Genomic DNA, 23,844 nt, shown 5'->3' with positions numbered 1-23,844 from the left:
CTCTTTCTTTCTTCAGATTAATATGAGGGTACAATTAGATTACAATGTTTGCATTTGTTAGGTGAAGTCCCTGTTGTAGTCGTGTCCCACACCCAGGAGGTGTGCCCCCAATTCTCCTCCCTTTTCCCCTTTCCTTCCTTCCCCCTCCCCCCATCTTGAATTGAATTGAGTTTTTCTCTTGTGTGGGTGCATATTAGTTTGTTTACTGGCTTTGTATTAGTATTGAGCACATTGGATACTTGGTTTTCCATTCATGTGATGCTTTACTAAGAAGAATGTGTTCCACCTCCATCCAGGTTAACACAAAAGATGTAAAGTCTCCATCTTTGTAATGGCTGAACAGTATTTCATGGTATACATATACCACAGCTTGTTAATTCATCCCTGGGTTAGTGAGCATTTAGGCTGTTGCCACATTTTGGTGATTGTAAATTGAACTGCAATAAAGTCTAGTGCAAATGTCCTGATGATAAAAGGATTTTTTTTCTTCTGGGTAGATGCCTAGTGGTGGGATTGCAGGATCAAATGGAAGTTTATTTTGAGTTCTTTCAGGATTCTCCATATTTCTTTCCAAAGAGACTGTATTAGTTTGCAGTCCCAGTATAAAAGTGTTCCCTTCTCTCCACACCCACACCAGCACCTGCAGCTTTGAGACTTTGTGACTATTCTCGCTGGGGTTAGGTGACATCTCAGGGTGATTTTCATTTGCATTTCTCTGAAAACTAGGGATAATGAGCATCTTTTCTTAGGGTTTTATAGTTCTCTTTGAAAAGATCTTTTACCTCTTTTGTTAGGTATATTCCTAAGTATTTCATTTTCTTTGAAGCTACTATGAAGGGAATTGTGTCCTTGATTTGCTTCTGAAGTTGGCTGTTATTGGCATATACAAAGGCTACTAATTTGTGGACACTGATCTTATACCCTGAGACATTACTGTATTTCCTGATGATTTCCAGGAAGTGTGTGGTTGAGTCTCTAGGGTTTTCTAAGTATAAGATCATGTCATCAGCAAAGAGGGAGAGTTTGACCTCCTCTACTCCCATTCGGGTGCCCTTTATATCCTTCTCTTGCCTGATTGCTTTGGCTAGAACTTCCAGAACTATGCTGAATAATACTGGCGATAGTGGACATCCTTGTTCCAGTCCTAAGTGGAAAAGTTTTCAGTTTTACTCCATGCAATATGATGTTAGCTGTGGGTTTATCATAGATGGCTTCAATCAGTAATGTGCCTCCTATGCCTATTTTCTTTCATTCATTCATTTTTTTTTTTTTTAAGAGACAGAGTCTCACTTCATCACCCTCGGTAGATGCTGTGGTGTTACAGCTCACAGCAAACTCCAACCCCTGGGCTTAGGAGATTCCCTTGCCTCAGCCTCCCGAGTAGCAGTGACTACAGGTGCCCACCACAATGCCCAGCTATTTTTTGTTGTTGTTATTGCAGTTTGGCTGGGCCAGGTTTGAACCTACCACCCTCGGTATATGGGGCCAGCACCCTACCCACTGAGCCACAGGCGCCATCCCTCCTATGCCTATTTTCTTAAGTGTTCGCGTTAGAAAAGGATACTGAATTTTGTCACATACTTTTTCTGCATCTATTCTTTAATTTTTTAGAGAAGTCTGCTGGCTCATTTCCCTGGGCTCAGGAATGGATAGATGATAGGGAATGAACCATAGGGTAGGGTGGGCACCCACACCACTCTGCTCCTTCCTCTGTCCCACAGCAAGTCCCCAAAGGGACAATTTCCTGAAAGCCAGAACTATCTGTTGAGAAGATCATATGGTTATTGTTTTTGCATATGTTAAACCAGATCTGAATCCCTAGGATGAAACCTACTTGATCATGATGTATAATTTTTTTAATGTGTAACTATAATCTATTTGCTAAGATTTTATTAAGTATTTTTACATAGATATTCATTAGTGAAAATGGTCTGTGATTCTCCTTCTTAGTTGGGTCCTTTTCTGGTTTTGGAATCACAGTGATATTTGCTTCCTAGAACATGTTGGAGAAGATTCCTTCCTTCTCAATGTTTTAGAATAGGTTCTACAATATAGATCATCTTTGAAGGTTTGATAGAATCCTGGTGTAAAGCCATCTGGTCCAGGGCTTTTTTTGTTGGAAGCATTTTTATTGTTTCTTCAATCTCAGTGCTTGATATTGATTTGTTCAAGAGATCTATTTCTTCTTGGTTAAGTCTAGGGAGGTGGTATGATTCCAGATATTGGTTCATTTTCTCCACATTGTCAAATTTCTAGGCATAGAGTTTTTGGTAGTAATCAGAAATAATCTCTTGTATTTCCATTGTATCAGTTGTTATTTGCCCTTTTTTTTTTTTTTGGCCAGGGCTGAGTTTGAACCCACCACCTCCAGCATATGGGGCCGGCACCCTACTCCTTTGAGCCACAGGCACTATCCCCTTTTTTCATTTCTGATTGAGGTTTTTAGAAATCTTACTTTTCTGTTTCTAGTTAATCTGGCCAAATTTATCAATTTTGTTTATTTTTTTGAAGTATCAATTTTTGTTTCATTAATTTTCTGAATGATTCTTCTGTTTTCAATCACATTTTTTTAAATTTAATTTTGGTTATTTCTTTTCTTCTGCTAGGTTTGAGATTGGATTGCTCTTCCTTTTTCATTTCCTTAAGATGATTCATTAGGTTGCTAATGTGCCCTTTTTCATTTCCTTAAGATGATTCATTAGGTTGCTGATGTTTTAGGGATGTAGGCATCTAATGAGATAAATTGCTCTGTTAGGACTGCTTTTGCAGTACCCCACAGGTTTTGGTAACTTATAGCTTCATTGTTGCTATGTTTGTGGAATTTAATAATTTCCTCCTTTATCTCCTACTTGTCCCAACTGTCATTCAGCATAGAGTTGTTTAGTTTCCATGCCTTTGTGTGGGAATGAGAATTTTTGTTGAGTTCTACCTTTACTGCCTTGTGGTGAGATTCCACTGTTTCTGAGGAGGAAGCTCAACTCCCTGCAGTTGGCCTAGTGGGACACAGAACCAGGGACCCTGAGAGTGCTTGGGTGCTACCACAGACCTGTGACAGGCCTTTCCCTCTTCTCCCCAAGTCCCTTTGTCCTTGGCTTCCTTTCCCTGATCCCTTCCAGTCAGCCTTCCTCAGGCATGCTCACATGTGCACACACATACATGTGCACATGTGTGAACGCATACATACACACATGAACACTTATATGTGCACACACATAGGTGCACACATAGACACCACACACATGCACTTCTCTGGCTGTCTGGAAATTGGCCCTTTGGGGACCCGTTGTGGGACAGAGGAAGGAGCACAGAGTGGCCGGGGTACCACCTATCATTCATTCCCTGTTGTCCATTCACTCTGGGCCCAGGCAAATGAGCCAGCAGACTTCTCTAGTCACACACTCCCTCCTTCAGAAAGCACAGATTGTGGGATTGGTACAATGAAATTTAAAGACAGGAAAAAATGGGCAAGTGCATGCATTCAAGAGGTATTTTTTAAAAGGACCCTTCCATATAGGCTAAGAAAGTAGCAAATCATACATACTTCTCACCTACTCAATCCTAATATACTCACCCACCATATAAGAAGTTTTGGTCCACAACAGATCAGGAGTCCCATAAAACTGTAACGGAACTGAACAATTCCCATTGCCTAATGATGTCCAAGCCATCCTTATGTCATAGAGAGCCATGTGTTGCTCTTGTGTTTGTGGTGATGCTGGTGTAAACAAACCAGCTGTCCTGCCAGTCATGTGACTATATAGCACAGACAGTTATGTACAGTCATGCTACTAGGCAGTGATAATGGGAGCAGATAACATACTATACTATACTGTGTTTCCATCGTTATTTTAGAGTGTATTCCCTCTACTTATTTAAGAAAAAAAGAAAAAAAACCTTAGACTGGTCCTTCAGGAAGTCTTCCAGAAGAAGGCACTGTCATCATAGGAGATGACAGCTACATGACTGTTATTGCCCCTGAAGACTCTCCAGTGGGACAAGATGAGGAAGTGGAAGACAGTGACATTGATGATCCTGACCCTGTGTGGGCCCAGGCTAATGTGTGTCTTTGTGTCTTAGTTTTTATATTATTTATTTATTTGAGACAAGAGTCTACTTTGTCAACCTGGGTAGAGGGGCATATTGTTGTAGCTCACAGCAACCTCAAACTCTTGGGCTCAAGTGATTTTCTTTCCTCAGCCTCCCAAGTAGCTGAGACTACAGGCACCTGCCAATAGCACCTGGCTATTTTTAGAGATGGGGATCTCGCTCTTGCTCAGGCTGGTCTCAAATTCCTAATCTCAAGTAGTCCACCTACCTCAGCCTCCCAGAGTGCTCAGATTATAGGCATGAGCCATGGCGCCCAGCCCCTGTGTCTTAGTTGTTAAACAAAAAGTCTAAAAAGTAAAAACTAAAATAAAGTTTTAAAGCAGAAAAAAAGCTCATGAATGATAGAAAGAAAGAAAATACTTTGATATAGCTGTACAAAGTGCTTGTGATTTAAGCTAAGTGTTATTACAAAAGAATCAAAACATTAAATAGAATACTATTTATAAAGTGAAAAAGATATAGGAAGCTAAGTTTAATTTATTAAAAAAAAATTTATAAATTGGTGTACCCTAAGTGTACAGTATTTATAAAGTCTGCCATAGTGTACAGGAATGGTCCAGGCCTTCACAGTCTCCATCACTCACCCACTGATTCATCCAGAGCACCTTCTAGTCCTACAAGCTCCATGCTGCAATATATAGGTATACCATTCTTTTTAATCTTGCATACTTTATTTTTACTGTACCTTTTTAATGTTCATATATATTTAGGATGATACATGAATACTTCCCACTGTGTTACAGTTGCCTGCAGTGTTCAGTACAGTAAGGTGCTACCCAGTTTTATAGCTTAGGAACAATAGGCTATCCCATGTAGCCTAGGTGTGAAGTAGGCTAGACCACCTAGGTTTGTGTAAGTACCCTCTACTATGTTTGAGCAATGAAATCATCTAGCAATGTATTTTTCAAAACACGTCCTTGTTGTTAAGCAGTACATGATTGTATAAGGGAAAATTAGTTCCATCAATAAGAAGCTTTTTTGTACAACCAAAGCAAATGAGAGAAGGTAACATAATATTGATTAGATTTTTATATATTTTCTTCGTGTAGTTTTGCTGGTGACTGGAATACACTCAAATAAAGAAGTGACTAAGAAGATTAAAAGACTCAAGTTCAGTAAGTAAAATTGCAATTACTCACTGGTAGATGGCTTGTTTTACCCTGTCACATGTGGAGGGTTGTTACACATCTTTTAGATAACATGAAAGGTGGTTTTTTTGTTTTTGTTTTGGTTTTTGTCTATCAATTACTTTCCATTCAGACTAATTTGTAATGAGTCTTATTCATCACCAACCTCATTCCAAAACTTATTTGAGATAGGAGTGCTGATTTTAGGGTAAAAAGTATGTGGTTCCTCTGCAGTAGAAAAAATTAAAATACACATACAAAGACCAGGCAATGCTGTCTCCATGGCCAAGTTAACTGAACAGGTATTCCCTGCCATTGACATGCTATCTCAATTCCCCATACCAGGAAATTCAGTCTGGCTAATGCAAAGGTCCAGCAAACTTGCCCATCTTCTAGCATGCTCTGGAATCAAAAGGTAAGTCTTACAGAAAAGCCCATCCCACGAGATTTCATCCCAGTCAAAGGAAAAAGAAAAAATAAGATTCACTTTGGGTGGTCTATCAGTTAAGATTAGATGACAGAAAATCCAAAATAATAGTCATTTATATAATACTGAGGTTTCTTTCTCTCTCCTATAAAACATAGTCAATTTGGACTTTTATGGTAACTTCACAAACTTCAGGGACCCAGACTTCTTTCTATCTTGTATTTCTGCCACTCTCAACATGGCTCCCTACTCATTCTTCAAAATGGCTGCCCCAGCTTCATCTGTCATGTCTACATTCCAGCCAGTAGGAAGGCATATACTAGCTCACTTTAAAGCTACATCCAGGAAGTTGAATGTACCCCTTCTACTTAAATAGCATTGGCCAGCAGTAAGGTAGGGTGGGAAATATCTTGAGTCCAAACATACACAAGACTTGTCAAAAGTAAGGGGTTCTGTTACTGGAAAAGAAGGGAGAAAGGAATAACGGGAAATAACTAGCAGGACAGGACACAGATGAAAAATCTCACACTTAAATATTGTGAGTACTCTGGGGTAGCTGGATCCAAATTTATAAGCTTGGTAGAAGCTTGAATTAAGGTGTATTTACCAAGAACCATGAACGAAGGCTTTAGATATAGTCAATGTTCTGTGCTCTCCACAACTGAAACTTTCTTAGTAGGCATTAAACTTAAATGAATTTAGCAATACTAATCATCTGAAATAAAAGAGATTTGCTTCACACAACCACTGTTTCTCCTTCTGCTCTTTTAAACCATCCATGTGAGATTTCCTGTTGAAATGAGACCAAAAGGGCAATCATCCACAGCCTCCTAGGCTGAAATACTAAAAAGGAATCCTTTGTTTATTTATTTCTGTCAGGACCAAGAGCCAAAAGGACCAGTCCTCAGGCAGATGTGTGTTCAAAACGGTGATTGGGTTAATGTGGAGACAAATGCACACCCAAGTACAAATTCCTCTGGGCTGTTTCCAGTATCTTCATTAACTCATATACAAAAATCATGAAAGGTTCCACGATTACCATGACAACAGTTTGCAGGGACTATGAAAGTCTGTGCTAAATGACCCAAGGGCAAACCTCTTTGAGAGATCTCAAATGGATTGAATTTCTGATATGCTAAATTCTAGCCATAGTCTCAAAATCTCCCTAGTGATGCAGCACATTTGAGTCAATAAATGCATGAGGTCTTTTCGCTAATTAGAAACTCTGGCACAATCATTAAATAAGGAAAAAAAGATACAATGAAAGTAATTGGATATTCCCAAACCATGGAGATATCTGATTCTTGACCTCAAGAGTATTTCCAAATCATAGCCCATAGCTTGAGGCCAAAGTAATTTTCATTTTTTTCTATTCAACATTGTCAGTCTGCTGCTAGGGGGGCGACTGATTAAAAGGAAGCCATGTCATTCTTTCAACAAGTATTTATTGAGTGTGGGCCGTGTTTTAGGGACTGTGTTAGGCAACTAGATACAACAGCAATCAGTGCTCAGTCTATACCCTCACAGAGCTCACAATCTAGGAAGGAAGAAAGACAAGTCAACAAGGCAAGAATATTGTCTTATGTAAGTGCTAGGAGGAAGGGAGCTATAGGTACTCCAAAAGTATGGAAAATAAGCTGTGTATCCGGGAGGGCTTCCTGGAGGAAATGACGTATATATACCGATTCCGGAAGGCAATATGGATTGGCCAGGCAAAGATGGGGAGAAAAGAGTGTTATAAACAGACCATAGCCTGAGGAGTAGAAAGAACTACAGAGTAGTTCAATGTGGCTGAAATACAAAGTAGGAGGTGAATGTGTTGAGGTCAAAAACATAGGCACCAGATGGTACAGGGCTTTATGGCCATGTCCAGGGTTCTGGACTTTATCACAAGAGCAAGGGTGTGGGTTATTGTAGTTGCAATTAGTAGAAAGCCAAAGCCAATTTGCTTAAACAAAAAAGGGGATTTGGGCAGGACAGGAAGTAGCTTGCAAAGCCTAAGGCAGGAAGGCAGATGGTCCCCAAGGCTGGACCCCAGATGAAAAGGCCTCAGCAACTGGCCCCTCGGCTTCTCTTTGCACATCCACTTCTCTGTCTGTCTGTCTGTCTCTCTCTCTCTCTGCAGAGCATGTCTCAGTCCTGACCTTGAGAGAAAGAGAATCTATTTGCATCAGCATAGGCTGGCTGGGGTCCACCACCGTGTTAGAGATATACTAGGGAAATGAAACAGTCTTGCCCAACAGCGAAGCCCTTTGCATCAATATACAAAGAAAGAAGAGGGAGAACTCAATTTGCTAATAAGTAAGCATTGCAGATATATGCACATACGTAGGTAGCAGGAAAGTGTATCCAACGGGGACAGAACTTCACACACATTTCTGTAATAAAGTGGAAGACAAGCAATGACAACTTCTCTTGTCTTCTTGAGCAATGAAGGCAGGCACCTCAAAGACACCTGGAGAGCCCTGAGCTCGTCATCCTGGAGGTGAGTTCACAGGTCCCAGGGTCAGAGGCCAGAGACACTGTGTTGTGAAATCAAAAGGTCAGCCTATTTCAGCTTCAAGGAAACACCCTGAGAGAAGAGGGTCCTCTCCAATAAACAACAGAAGTCTGATTGTCTTACAGCTACAGCTGATACCTGAAAATACATCTTACAGAGAGCTCCTGGAGGGTTTCAAATGGAAAGTAAAATTGTAAAAACAAGAAAGTGACTTGGCTTCAGCAAGAAAGTGGACTAGGTTGGTGGTACGGATCTTTTGTCTCACCCTCCCCAGAACTCCTGGGTCAGGAAGTCTAAGAGTGGAACTCCATAATCTGTGTTTTAACAAGCTCTCCAGGTGATTCTGATGCCTTGTAAAATTTGAGAACCAGTAAGACCAGAGAGAGAACAGAGATTAGGGCTGCTAATAGATACGAATGTGAAATCATTGAGGTGGCTTCTTTTCCGTGACTTCCAACTTCTCTTCCGGAAGCCCTCAAATTTCACCTGTGTTTTTTCAAGACTAAAGGTCTTCATAGCCCAAGGAGGAGGTAATTTGTTAGAGTTGGTCAGCGAGCTGCTTCCTAGCTCCTGCTACACATGTGGCACTGTCCTAGGCACTTGAGGATCTGGGACCACCAGTTGGCAGAGCCAGATTTGCAACTCAGGTCTGGGTGTGGTTCAACCCCAGACCTTTCCCCAGTGGCCTCCTCCCAAGCAAGGTGAGACTGTGGAGTGGAGTGTCTATTGCCTGGGGGTAGATGAGGGTGTTAGATGATCAAGGGCTGACAGAACAGAAAGTGGAAGAGACATGAAGAAAACAGGAAAAGGGGAAGAACATGATGCCTTCGTTGGGCCTGGCTTGAGAAGGCCTGCCATACCAGGACCTCTGTGCTGCCTACTCAGTAGTTGCCATTGCTCTTGGCAGTCATCGCTTTCTCTCCTCTCTGCTTTCCTTTCTTTTTCATTTCTTTTTCTTCTCATCCCCCTTTCCTTCTTTGCATTACTTTGGTCTGCTCATGCCTCTCCTCCTGCTATCTGTGAACCAGCTCCTCTGGGGCCCCCTTGGACAAGAAAGGTAGTGAGTACTTAAGAGCATGTTGAAAATAATCTGGCATGGGGGCTTCCCAAAGGAGAAAAGCAAAGATGAAAAAAAGCAATTGGACAAATTCTCACAGCTCGACCCCCAAACACCTACGCAATCATACATTTCAAGCTGACATTTTGCTATTATGAGCACAGTTGTATTGGGTACAATTTTATCCCACCATATTTGACTTATCACATTATTTTCTAAATTAAATTAAGTCTGACTCCAAACTGCCAATTGCTGGAGGTCAGGGGTGGAATTCAAATTCCATAATTATAGGGACTTCCTCCTTCTCTGCACCAGTCCCTAGAAGGCTTATACAATTTCAGGAAGGTCTGCTAAGCTGCTCAGAGTCCAAGCCTGTGTTATCTCTGGAAGTCGGGCAGCTCCACTTTCCTTGGGATGCTGGCAGAGGTGGGGCAGCCCCATAGCTAAGTGTCCACACTAACATACATTACACCAGATACAGTTCTAATGTTGTGCTCTTCCAAGCCTGCTGCTAAGTAATGGGAACATTCCTTGCCAGAACTCAACCTGCCCACTCCCACCTTCCCAGTCTTAGAAGATCATTTCAAGTATAGATCTATTAAGTACAAATGCTCCTCAATTTATGAAGGGAGGATGTCCCAATAAACTTAGAAAATATTTAAGTAAAAAATGCATTTAATCCTAGCATTCTGAGAGGCCAAGACAGGTGATTGCTTGAACTCAGGAGTTTGATACCAACCTGAGCAAGAGCAAGACCCCGTCTCCACTAAAAAAAAAAATTATCCGGGTGTTGTGGTAGGTACCCATAGTCCTAGCTACTTGGAAGACTGAAGCAAGAGGATTTACTTGAGCCCAGTAGTTTGAAATTGCTCTGAGCTATGATGTCATGGCACTCTACCCAGGGTGACAGAGTGAAACTGTCTCAAAAATAATGTATTTAATACTCTAATAAACCTATTGCAAAGCCAAAAATTCATAAGTCTCTCTTACTCTTTGGGGTGAATAAGCCAAATCCTCTCAAGGGAGATTTGGAAAGTCTAATTCCCAAAACCAAGAGGGAGAGTTGTCTTTGACCATTCTGCCCTCTCTCCTGCAAACTTGAGCTCCAGAGGTAGGAGAACATGAGCCTGTAGTAAATAGTAAAAGAGAAAAATTATAAAGGCAATAAACATAAGTTAATGACTTAATAACTTAACCTGTTTAATAAATTAACCTACTGTATAGTCCAGGGTAATGTTTACCTTACTGCACTAATGAGAGTTTCACCACTTTATTTTTAGAGGTGACTTTTTCAGGGCTCTCATTTTCTAATACGTCTTGAAGCCATATATCTAACCTTTCCTTGGCGGTAGGTGTAGCCAGCACAAGCCTACTCAAGCAGTTTCTAATGAATTACCAAAATGTGGCTGCATTTTTCTTGATTGTTTAAGGCTACAAGCAATGATTGAAGGATATGGATGTGTTCTTAACACTATTCTGAGTGTTAGGGTGAGTGTTAGGGTGGGTTAGGACCCACCAGGCAATGCTAATGTAGTCACACTACCTTATGAATTCTGCGGATTCATTTCATTGTTGTGTAGGTTACATATTCAAACACACTCTTCAACTCAGGAGACTTTCGGCCCATACTGTAATAAATACATCTGTGTTTCCACATAAATTATAACTACCAAAGGCTCCACAACAATCCCTGCCTGGCACAGTGTCTGTGCTAGAGGGAAAAGGTTTTCAAATTGTAAAATCTCATCAATAGCTTTTCCACACATAAAGAAGCCCCGGAAGAGCCCCATAAACAATGGCCTTTAGTCGAAAGTGGTGCCAGATGAGCAGGCATTACACAGACAGGGGTCATTGATGACTAACTCCATGTAACATATCACAGGTTGCCTGCCCTGCAAAGTCTGTGACTTGGGTAAGCATCTCATCTTGTAGCAGACAAAATACAAGAATGCAAAGAAAAGCCTTCCTGGACCCAACCCCCATTCCCAATGTACACCCAGAATAGGTGAGATGCCTCCTGTGTGCACTGCACCTCCTCTGTCCAGTACAGGTGCTCCACAACTGATGATGGGGTTATATCCCAAAACACTTAGAAAACATCTAAGCAAAAATGTGTTTCCCCTGATAAACTTGATAAACCCACCTTACTGCCAAAAAGCATAAGTCAGACCATCACCATTCAGGGAACTTCTGTAGTTACTATCTATTATTCTAAGAGCTTTTTGACAATTCATCTGTCTTCCCAACAAGACCAAAAGCACCATGAAGGTAAAACTAGTGCTCACTGAGTTATTGCTAGATGTGTGTACAGACAAATGAACAAGTAAAGCCAATGTAAAGTGAAGTAAAATGTGGTAAATTGTACATATAATAAACAAGGAATCTATAATAGGATTTGCACTGGTTTCATAAAAGAACATTCAAGACAAGACATGAAAAACATGTAGAATTTTCCAGAGGTGAGTGGGAAGGCTTTCCAGGTGGACTAAACCCAGATGTCCTGGGGAGGTAGAGGGGCATGAGGTCAAGAAGCAGTGAGTGGCCTGGTCAGGTTTAGGTGTCGGGGTGTCAGGGAGGTGCAGTCAGAAGGTGAGTTAGGACCTACCAGACAATGCCAAGCTGAGCTTTTTTTCTTTGTCATTGACTAGAGGATGGGGACTCCTGAGGGTTTTCTGAGCAGAAATTTAGCGATGAAAACAACATCAGATAAACTAGATAGTCTCCACCAGCAGTGAAGCTACTACTGGAATTTCCATTACATTGGAGTCTGTTGAAATAGACAACTTGGGGGTGAAATGTACACCCTGTAGTTTACAGAGTTCTCTTCAACAAGTTACTGTTAATACCTTATAAGGCAGGGAAAGATTATTGCAATCAACATTGAAAGGATGGATGGTTCCTGAACCTACTTCCCTGAGCATGAAGAGGCCATTTGTTCAGTGCATTGGACACTGAAGGAGAGAAATACAGCTCTGTGGCTACAGGATTTGGTATAACATACACACAGCTTCTTGGGAAGGTCTCTATGTAGCAACTTGTAAGTAATCCCCCAGGTTTGCTTACTTCTTGGACACCTGGTACCGGCACCAGTGGGTTCCCCACCAGATTTCTGTGTGTGCCCTTTCTCAAACCATGAGAATAAAAGACAATTCTTTCTAACTTTCCTGATGTGTGGGCGGAAAGGGTGGCTGGTTCTCTCTCTGCGTTACAGATTTTCACTTGAGTTAACTTTACCATGACAATTCTCAGAAGTAATAGGAAAACCTCACAAGGGAAAAGTCACACTAGAAGTATCGCCTTGCAGGTATCTGGGGTGGAAGCACAGCTGTGGACACGCGCACAAACACACACACACTCTCACTCACACAGCCTCTTTGCCAGACAATCCCACATTCACCCACTAGTGGTCGTCAACAATCAAGTTCAGAAAAGCCCTGTAAGAAGAAGGTAGAGAAAGACCAATCTACCTGCTTTTCACTGATGGGACAGGCAACCAGGGGGAGCTGGCAAAGCTTTGTGTTTATACCCAGAAGGCCTGAGTTCAGGTCCTGGCTCTGCCACTCACTTCGTACTTGAGCTTGAACAAGTCAACTTGCCTCCTTGGAAAAGAGAAAAAATAAACCTTTCAGGGTTCTGTAAGGATCAAGTGAAAGAATGAGCATTAGGGTCCTTGTAAATTCAAATATGTTATTTTTAGAGACACAAACTTCTGCAGCTGCCCAACAGCACTGCCATCAATTACCCTCTGTCATCCAATCACTCCTTCATCATGTCCTTCTAAGAGACAGGGATAAAGGCATTTTCTCAAGCCTGGCAAAATCATTGATTAGACGGACCAGTCTTCTTAGGGTTTTTGACATGCTTAAAGCTTGAGCTTTGAGTTATCTGCTAAAACATGTACCTTTACTACATTTGTCTTTATGAAACTGTTCCCATTGCATGTCCTATGCTCCCACACACACACAAATGTTGCTTGTCTGAATTCTTCTTGGGAAATTTTTTTATGAACAAGGGAAATATTTTTGAACCCCTAGTGCTGCACATGTTCTTGGCAAAGGCTTGACTCAGGTAAGATCGTGGTATGGTATTAGAATCAGACATACTGGGATTCAAATGCAGCTCACCATTAACCAAAGCTGTTATTTCATAATCTAGATATTATCCCAACATTAGGTTGTCCCCATGGCTAAGATTAAATCTATATAAAAACCAATTCTAGGCTCAGCGCCTGTGGCTCAAGTGGCTAAGGCGCCAGCCACATACACCTAAGGTGGCGAGTTCGAATCCAGCCCGGGCCCGCCAAACAACAATGATGGCTGCAACCAAAAAATAGCCGGGCGTTGTGGCGGGCGCCTGTGGTCCCAGCTACTTGGGAGGTGGAGGCAGGAGACTCGCTTGAGTCTAGGAGGTGGAGGTTGCTGTGAGCTATGCCACGACACTCTACCCAGAGGGACAGCTTGAGGCGCTGTCTCAAGAAAAAAAAAAAAAAAAAACCAATTCTATAATCTTTACCTAAAGTCTGGAGCTCTCCCCCAGATTTCTAGAGAATCTGCAATTTCTTTCCTTATGATTTTCTCCGCTTAGCCACTCCTGGGTTCTAATGACCCACCTGTCCTGTCTCCCTGTAGCTCAGCTCCTTCACTAGTCTCTACAAAAAATCTCCCTACATCCATTATTCTGTCATAGTTTACACCCTTTTCTAATTTTCAAGGCAAAGGAGGGGGTGGCCTCAAAGTACACAGGACCATCACCAGTATGTCATCACACCCTCACCCTCTCCCCTCCCCATCTCATGCTCCACCTTCCCTGTCTCATATCACAAGCTTATTCCACACCTAGACTCTCTCCCTCTTGCCTCTCTGAAGAGTTCAGCTCATGCACAGGCCCTTGGAAGCTCAGGATGTTTATCAGAAATTTCTTCTGGGAAGAATATTGTGCTATCCTGAAAAAAAAATTCTACCAAAGTCTCATTCACACTTGCCATTTTAGTCACAGTGGGACTCTGAGTTCCTCTAGCCCACATGATCTGATCCCTGCTGACTCCCGGGCCTCATCATGGACCTTCTCCCTCTCTCACTATGCTGCAGGCACATTGGCTCCCTGGTGTTCTTCAAACCACCAAGCCCATTCTTACATCAGGGCTTATGTCTGGCTCTCCCTTCTGCTGAAAGGTCCTCATCCCCGTCCTGCACCAGTTAGCACCTTCTCATCCTTCATGTACCAGGGGCAGGAGATTAAGTAGAGAAAAGGGGACAGGGCCCAAATCCTGTAGGGCTTGTAGACCATCTTAGAGAACGTGGACATTATTCTAAGGGCAGTAAGAAGCCTATGAAGGGTTTTGAGTAGGAGAATTATGAAATCTGGTGACATTTTTCAAAGTACCACACTACTCAATGGAGAAAGGATTTGGGCAAAAGGGTGGGCAAGTGTGGAAGGACGGAAGACGAGAACACAGGATGTCACTGTGCCAATAGTCCAGATAGGAAATGTCAATGACAGACCAAGATAGGGGTCGAGAGAAACAGCAGATTTAGAAATAAAATTCACAAAACCTAATGGATTGGTTTCATTTATTCATTCAGTCATTCAGCAGACCTTCTATTGAATAGAAGTGAATGAAGTGGACAAAAATACCTGCCCTCATGGAGTTAATATTCTAGTAGATGGATGATGATGTAACTAGAATCAGGACCTAAAAAGCAGTTGCATTTAAACAGGTGAAGGGGGTGGGGGGTGGTGCCTGTAGTTCAAAGGAGTAGGGCGCCAGCCCCATATACCAGAGGTGGTGGGTTCAAACCTGGCCCAGGCCAAAAACTGCAAACAAAAAAAACAAGTGAAAGGAAAGAGTGTTGCAGGTCTGGGGAATGATTCTAGCTAACCGTGCAAAGCAATGTGCATTTAGAAATCAGAGGCAATACTGATAAGCCCTGAAGTTCCATAGAAAGGACTATGCAAAGGATTTAAGGATTTTGGACTTTTCCTAAAGGCAGAAAAAGCTGTTGGTGGTTTTGAGCAAAGACTCAACATGATCAAAGACCGTTTAAGGAAAATGGAAAAGAATGCTCTGCAAAAGAGGAAAAATTAACATGACCTTGCATGTCAAGATCAAGAAGAAGGATGAGCTCATCTTCAAATTAATGGTCATTTTTATTTCATTAAACTAACAATGTTCTGCATAATTATCTTAAAATAGGATTTTACTCTAATTAAATATCACCGTCCAACAAAATTTAACATCAACATTTTTCATACGTACATGCTTTTAGGCTTTTATAATTCTTCCTCATTAAAAAACATATAAAATGAAAAAAATTCTTCCTCGTTAACAGACATAAGGTAAGCTTACATTAGACCTTCTCCAACTGATACGAAAGTTTGTGTTCCAGAATCGACGGGGCATGTCTGGGATCACGGAAAAGATGAATGGCAAGGTGAGAAATGTAGAGGTCAGTTCGAGCTGCTACAGAATTGGCTTACTGTACGTGACATCACGCAATAATCACTGTTATTAGCCCAGGCAGGAGACCCAAACCACCGCAAAGACATTTGCAATTCTTCCTCTAAGATTCCAGTTTTGCACCTAAATAGCCAATCCGGTAGTACAAGGTTTCTGCTCTGAGTTGAGACGCTGATCAGCGCAGCAGGCGTGTGTGCCGGTAAGGCAACCTACAGTTCTGTATGGTTTGCAAGTGGTTCTTCTCTTTTCTCTGTTTATTCCAAGGGCCTCTGGGAAGGACCCTTAGGGAGATACAGCAATATGCGAATGTGAGCTCTGACTTGAAAGAGATAGCAACCATGCAAAGGCAAGGTGACCCAAAGGGCACAAAGGGAGGAGCAGCGTGGCAAGCCAGGCAGCAAGTGTCTCTGCAAAGGCTCCACTATAGTAGGTCTGGGCTTCCCCCCAGCTCTCTGTGGCTTCAGCCCAGGGTTTCCCTCACTGCCACCAGCAGCTATCAACTCAGGAAGCAATGGAAGAGGCTTTTGTCTTGCTTTCTCCAAATGTTCCTGGGACCAAACCTTTCTGGAACTTGTGAGAACTAACTACTCACCCGAGGTTTACACTTGGGAGACAGCACCCTCCTTTGACCATCTGTGCTGGCACTGGCCTAGTATCTTCCTGCTCCCTGCAGACCTAAGACTGAGACTTCTTGAGCGGCGGTAATGGAGCCTTTCCTCATGGGAGAAGTCTGATTTCTGCACTTTGGAGATAAAACCCAAAGGAGGGAGAAGGGAGATATGAAAATGAACCTTAACGGCAAAAGAGAAAAAAGAAAAACCTGAGCTGTACACATTGACTAGTTCAAAGACATTCAGAGGAAATGCAAAGATAAATCATTTCGCCTGGGCCTTAAGTGGAGAGGTGGAAGATTCTTTGACAGTTAGAAAAAAGCAGACTACCTCACAAATAATGGGAGAACGCTGTGAAGAAGTAAACTGTGGTCTCCATATTCTTAAAGAAGAGCTGCCAAAAACATACAAATGGCTGCTTTTTCCTGGCTAGATGTAGACATTATACTTTTTAATAATTTTTGCAATTACCCTGCAAAATTTAATTAGCTCACTCTTCAGCTTAATTCTCCGTACAAAGTTAACACATATTTGACCTTTAGCCATGCTTTCCCATCGCTCCTTGTTCTTCCAAAGTGCATGAGCATTTGTTCATGATTTCAATTCCCCCCCCCGGGGAAAATTTATGGCTTTATTGCTTCATTTTTGCGGTTAAATTTGGTTGCGGTTAAGGCGGTTTTTTTTTAGGTTTTTTTTTTGGGTTTTTTTTTTAATTTTAAAAAAAAGACAAAATAAACAAAAAACAAATGACTTTCGAAAGGGGGAATTGATTAGCAGAAAGTAAAATATTCCCATGTGACATTTTCCCTGGTCTTGTAAACCAACTATTTCATGGGAAAGCCTATGGCATGTACTGTCTTGATCACGGTATAATACTCATGCAATAAGCTTCCAGATAGAGCCTCATTTACTCAGCCCCAAAAGATTTAGTTGGGCGACCGGAGACTCAAACTCTCAGAGTGCCACATCAAAATTTAATCCCAGTTTACAGAGCTTGTCACCTCTTGTTTTGAGGAACTAAGCACCAGAAAGAAATCTTTCATTTTCATTACTTCTAAGGGAGGAGATGCTTTCGGGAGAGGAGTGATCCGCTAAAGGGAGGGGATCAAACAATTAACAAATATAAAGAGAGACTAGGCTGGCATCTTCAGCGCAAGGTTTGCCTTAAAAGAAATAATACTCTGAGCCTCGATATGGTAAACGCGGCCTCCAGGATCAGAGTTTAAAAGAATGAAAGGTAAAAAAGAAATAGCTGGAGAGGAGGAAACCTCTGGTGGGGAGCATGAAACCACAAAACTGTTTAAGCACAGTGCTCTGCTTCTTAATGCCAACCACAAATTGCTTAAGCCTGTGATCAAACTCAGCCCTGTGGTTCCCAGGAGAAGTTCCATGCTGGCCCAGCCCTGAGTGGCAAAGATTTTCTGGGAGGGGGGTTTAAGAAAAGAGCAGGAATTCTAACTTTAGCTGCTCTCCTTCCGGCCTGAATGAAATGCAACTCTGCTCATTCAGGTACCTAAGGGTTAAAAAGAAGAAGGAGGAGAAGGAGATTATGCTATTTGGATACAGTTGGAAGCCGTTAGCAACTCTGAGACCTTCTCAGCCACCCAGTTAAGAGGGTGGGTGGCCTGGCAGGGCGCCTGAATCCCTGTGTAATCACAGGCTCCTAGCACTGGGAGGGGATTTATTTCTGCTTCCCACCCCATGTCAAAATCTCCCCTTCCACTGCTCAGCCTCTGCTTCCACCAATGGCCCACTCATTGCTTCATGAGGCAACCCATTCCTTCCAGGGCAACTTCAATTCCTAGAAAGTTCTTGGCAAACTTTCCCCTTCCAGAAAGTCTACCCTTTAAGTTCTACTCTCTGGTTCATAGCATACAACAGTCCTGCTTGTGAAGACAACTACTGGTTGCCTCCAAATTCTTCCCTTCTTGCGGCCAAATGACCCCTTCCTGCAAATCATCCCTTTCATTTGGCGGTTTCCAGACCCCTCCTGAGTCTTTGGACTGCACTCACGTTTCCGAGTCCCTTCTGGTGAAGCATGGAGCCCATTGTATTGTACCAATACAATGTCATCTAGAGGAGCTTTTCCTTCAGGAGTTTTGGAGGGAAAGTCTCTGCAGGGAAGATGGGGCCCTGCTTGCTCCCTTTCAGATACTGCCACTTAGCAGCTCCTCCACCTCATCCCCAGGAAAGCTCCCTGGGGTAGCATCAGCCTGGCAGCAGTAATGAAGCCGCCAAGGAGGGAGGAAAGGTTGAATGGGCTCCTCTGGAACCTGAGCAGAGGAGCTCCCAGCTTTCCACCAACTGTTGAGGCAGATGAGAAAAGATCACACCTAGGATGACCCCAGGTCTAGGTCTAGAGGATCCCCTAGAACAGGGGTTCTCATTCTGTGAGTCATGACCCCTTTTTGGGGTTGAACAACCCTTTCACAGGGGTCGCCTAAATACATCCTGCATATCAGATATTTACATTACAATTCATAACAGTAGCAAAATTACAGCGATGAAGTAGCAATGAAAATAATTTTATGGTTGGGGATCACCACAACATGAGGAACTGTATTAAAGGGTGGCAACATTAGGATGGTTGAGAACCACGGCCCTGGGAGGAAGACAAAAGATCAGTTTTATTACGTATCTTCCCTGTCCAAAACCCTTTGCATCCCACATCCTGCACAGAGTACAAGCATTCAAGCCTCTTTCACCTGGCCTAGCTCTACTGATCCACCATCATCTCTCCAGACTCCAGCATGGAGCCTCTGCCCAGCAAGCCAACTTTGTCCAGGCCATTCTGACCAGACTGACTCCAAGGCCCATGTTCCCCTTGTTTTCCCTTCCTGGAATACCTTTCCTTTGTCCTATAAAGTTGTCTGAGAGTTTTCTCTCTTCCTGGACTAGCTATAGAGTATCTAAAAAACCAGTACTCCCCTGCCATTGACTCAGGATTACACTTCTGGCCATAGGAAATGGGTCTTTCCCCAGAGTTCTCTTCTCCAATTTATCAGTTACCTGAATAAGCACAGGAATCAGCCTTTTGTTTTTGCTCTCAGCGGGTTAAATGCAATAGATGATCATTGTTATTCTTTGGGTCTGGGCAACGTCCTAATTACATCTTTGCTTTCATTATATGGAGGGGATGCAGGGTCAGCCCAGGCTTTGGTTTTCAGAGATTAAGTAAATAAACAATTTGACCTAACAGAGTCCCACCTCCCATAAGCTGATACTGCAGGTGTCATTTTGACCTCATTTTGTATTCACAGATGTGCCTCAGATCAACTGTGATGTCAAAGCCGGAAAGATAATCAATCCTGAGTTCATTGTGAAATGTCCAGCGGGGTGCCAAGACCCCAAATACCACGTTTATGGCACTGACGTCTACGCATCCTACTCCAGTGTGTGTGGTGCTGCAGTGCACAGGTGGGTGGCCCTGAGCTACTCATAGCTAGAGATCAGGGTGCTGGCGGGAGCCCTACCCACCCACAGGGTTGCAGTAGTTAGTAAGCAAAAATGTACAAATTTCATGGAGCATCCTGCATCTTTTTTTTTTTATTGAGACACAGTCTCACTTTATTGCCCTCTGTAGAGTGCTATAACTTCATAGCTCACAGCAACCTCAAACTCTTGGGCTCACATGGTTATCTTGCCTCAGCCTCCCTAGTAGCTGGGATTACAGGGACCCATCACAATGCCCAGCTATTTTATGTTTGTTTAGCAGGCCCAGGCTGGGTTCAAACCCACCAGCCCCAGTGCATCTGGCTGGCACCCTAACCATTGAGCTATGGGTGCCCACCCTGAGCATCCTGCATCTTATGTGTCAACCCTGTCCTGGAAGGGAGTCCCAGCAGCCATGCATGGAGTTCAGCAACTTTCACAGCACTCTGCAAAAAGGATGGCTGACTCCTCTTCACACCTAGATGGGGAGAGGAGAAGTCTACTCCCTTGTGCTCATGAAAGGAGACCAAAGTTCTTGACAATAGAAAGCTTTTTTTTTTTTTTTTATCTGTATGTGCTGAGCAAGAAATGATAGGGATGTGACCAAGGAAGGTCCAGAAGTAGGAAGAAATATCACAGCTGTGGTGATGTCCTGGGGACAAATGGGGATGGGAGAAATGAGAAGGGTGTGGGTGGTACTACTTGGTCAGCTGTTGATCATGGATCCGGGAAAGAGGATAGGAGGTGCAGCATGCTTTGGACCAAATCACTGCCTGAGTCAGGAGAGGCACAAGCAACCTTCACCAAATCTTCATCCCTCTTTTGTTTAAGTTTGGAGTCAAACTTATTACAAAGATCTTTGTAATAAGGCTAATGTGTATGTGCAAAGCCTTTCCCCTACATTGAGAGTGGAAATATGGGTGTTTAAGGGAAGAGTTATATCTTGATGTGTTTGTATTGTTAGAAATAATGATTTAATAAGTTTAAAGTCAATATTTAATTGTTTATTATAAGTAGGTTAAAAATTAAATTAATAAAATGATTACAGATGATGGACAAAGGGAACAGAGACAGGAGGGAAGTGGATCAGAGAAAAGCAGGTACACATTCAGATTACAGGACCTATGCTGAGAAATTCAAAGTCTGTTGCAAGTGCGACAGCTTGAAGTCTGGCCTTTAAAACAGACTGTCTCGGGTGGCACCTGTGGCTCAAAGGAGTAGGGCACTGGCCCCATATGCTGGAGGTGGTGGGTTCAAATCCAGCCCCAGCCAAAACTGCAAAAAAAAACCAAAAACAAAAGCAAACTGCCTTGCTGGAACTTCCCCCAGCGTGACTTAACCCCGAGGACACTGGGAGGCCAGGCTCCTGCAGGTGACACTACTCTCTCGGGGGCATGAACACATGGGGCTGGGCAGATTTAGGAAAGAAAGCAGTAAGGCATTGAAATCAACACAAACACTTTGATGTCATAGGAGAGAAAAAAATCTCTCAGGGAGGTGAGGGTAAAGTGCCTTCCTCTCCCATTTCTCAATATGGCACAACACCTGACTGCACACAAGACTTCCTGGAGACTTAATTACTCATCTTGGGGTCCAACTGGGGTCAGCCTTTTCATCCTACACCTGAACTGTGTTCCTGTTCCAGATGTTACGTTAAGATCAAAAATAACATAGAGTGTTAAAGATAAGAAATAAGTCAATACAATTAAGACAGTTAAAGGAATAGTTAAAAAATATAAGCCCAACAAGGCCCATGATGTAAGGGTTCAGTCTTCCCTCCGTTTAATGTATGCAATAAAAACAGAGCTAGCCTGGAATGAGGGGGCACCACGGGTCCTCACACATGCCTTGGAGGTGGCCAGTCCCCCAACCCACCTCTTCAAAAAATTTCTCTTTGTATCTTGACTATTCATTTTTCCCTCATCCTCTCATCTCCACCAGCCACTGGAGGGAACTCACCACACAGTTTGGGGCTGGTCCCCAACACTATGTTATCTCATTTAATTGTGATAATGATTCTATGCAATATCGATTACTATTAAACACATCTTAAAGATGATGATGGGTTGGATAGTTTTCCTTTTTTTTTTTTTTTTTGCAGTTTTTGGCCAGAGCCAGGTTTGAACCCACCACCTCTGATATATGGGGCTGGCGCCCTACTCCTTTGAGCCACAGGCACCACCCTTGAATAGTTTTCCTAAAGCCACATAACCACATAATTAAAACATGTCAGAGTGGACTGGAACCCACATCCAGCTGACTATAGTGCCTGCATTCCTAACTGTACCTAGTACAGCTCTGAGGTGTGGCTCTCAAGTCAATACTTGTCTATTGGATGCTGGATGGAGTTCCTGAATTATTTTGGCTTCTCGTTTCTTTTTCCTTTTCTTTCTTTAGAGACAGAGTTTCACTTTGTCACCCTGGGTAGAGTGCCATCACATCACAGCTCACAGCAACCTCCTGCTCTTGGGCTTAGGCAATTCTATTGCCTCAGCCTCCTGAGTAGCTGGGACTACAGGCACCAGCCACAACGCCCAGCTAGTTTTCCTTTTCTTCACTTGCACAAAAGTCAGCTAATTGTTCAGCTGTATCTCTGCCAGAGAGAGAGGAGAAGATGTAAAATTAATTTCTTTTCAAGAGGTCTAGTCAGTAGACTCTGAAATTTGAGGACAGAAGTAAGGAATAAAAAGCTATGCCTGAAATAAGGTTTAGGAATTACTAGTAGATTTCATTGGTCATACTACTCTTTTTCCCACTACTGCAGAGGGGTGAGGAGGTGACTGGTTTTTCAATGGGAGTGGGACTACAAAGGTCTATTAAAAACAAGTAGTGGATCATTAAAGAAAAACAACACCAAATGCTATTTCTTTTTTTCTTTTTCTTTTTCTTTTTTGTGTGTGGTTTTTGGCCGCGACTGGGTTTGAACCCACCCCCTCCAGCATATGGGGCTGGCACCCTACTCCTTTAAGCCACAGGCACGGCTCCCCAGACGCTATTTCTTAATGCCAGACTATGGATGAAAAATATTTTCATGCAAAAAGGAAAGAGGAATACAAATCTACACACACATACAAGCACGTGTACATGCTCCCACACAATTGTTTGCACACACACATGCCCACTTACACTTACATCCTCACACACACACACACACCCACACCCACCAATGCCATCAACACTCTGCAGGCTGAGTCTGTGTAGACAATGATGTCTACTCCAGAGGCTGGGCTTGTCTTGAAGTTGGTTGTCTATACTTTCCTAATTGTGATCCTAGATGATTGGCACTTGCTCCCCCTGACATTTGCTGGCTCCCTCTCTCTTTCTCTCTGGCCCCTCCATGTTTCCTAGGCAGAACACAGACACAAGAATAGATGACCTCACCAAAGACATCGTCAACATGACGAGTGACCCCTGACCTTATGCTATGATTTCCTCCTTCTAGCACCACCCCAACCTGACAAGGCTGTTGACAGCATCCCCATCTGTTAGAAGAGGAACTGGGGTACCAGGAAGTTAACTAAATTGCTAGATAGATGCACATTCGGGATTAAAACTCATGTCCTCTGACTTCCAGCCCAGAACCCAGGTGACATATTTACATAAGAACCAGTGAGCCCCAGTACTGCTTAGTATACAAAGTGAGGACTCATGGTTAGGACAGGCTTTGTCCATGGTGGATGGACATACCCCCAGGGAGAAAATGAAAAGGACATTGACAGGACCAGGGCTCAGCCATTGTGGTGTCTGGCTTCGGGCTGAGGAACTTGGTAGAAAAATATAGATGAGGGTAGAGGAGCAGAGGAGAAGAGGTTGAATGATTTAAAAACAACAAGATGTGTTGCTTGAGCAACTGAATGACATTACAGCTTCCTGGGCCAGTGACTGACAGAGTGGAAAAACTATTTGGAAAGAGGTATCACCATTCATGGAGAGGATGAATAGAAGTCTTAGGGGAAAGCAGATAGGAATTTTGGATGCTGTCAGCTTTGTTTTTTACTAACAGAGCCAGCCTGTTTTCAGAAGGCAGGATTTAAAACATAGAGAACCAGAGCAGAGAGTGCACTGGGGACCTACAGCCAGTGTCCTGCTGGAGCTCCCACAGTCAGACCAGGACACTGCAGAAAGC

General features: G+C 42.8%; 1 protein-coding gene across 5 annotated transcripts in view; it reads left to right on the top strand.

The window, feature by feature from the left end:
• VIT (vitrin) overlaps positions 1-23,844 on the top strand; it is a 118,252-nt gene that overhangs the window by 35,646 nt on the left and 58,762 nt on the right. For all 5 annotated transcript variants that reach the window (XM_003795692.2, XM_023516659.1, XM_003795693.2 and 2 more), the window contains exons 3-4: positions 5,157-5,222; positions 19,547-19,703. In XM_003795692.2, the coding sequence (XP_003795740.2) occupies positions 5,157-5,222; positions 19,547-19,703 (223 nt within the window). The remainder of the gene's footprint in view (positions 1-5,156; positions 5,223-19,546; positions 19,704-23,844) is intronic.

The sequence above is a fragment of the Otolemur garnettii genome, unplaced genomic scaffold, assembly GCF_000181295.1.
Source record: "Otolemur garnettii isolate 467f Iridium unplaced genomic scaffold, OtoGar3 scaffold00095, whole genome shotgun sequence".
NCBI classification, from domain to species: Eukaryota; Metazoa; Chordata; class Mammalia; order Primates; family Galagidae; genus Otolemur; species Otolemur garnettii.
The sequence above is the reverse complement of the archived record's forward strand: the minus strand, read 5'-3'. Positions and strand labels throughout refer to the sequence as shown.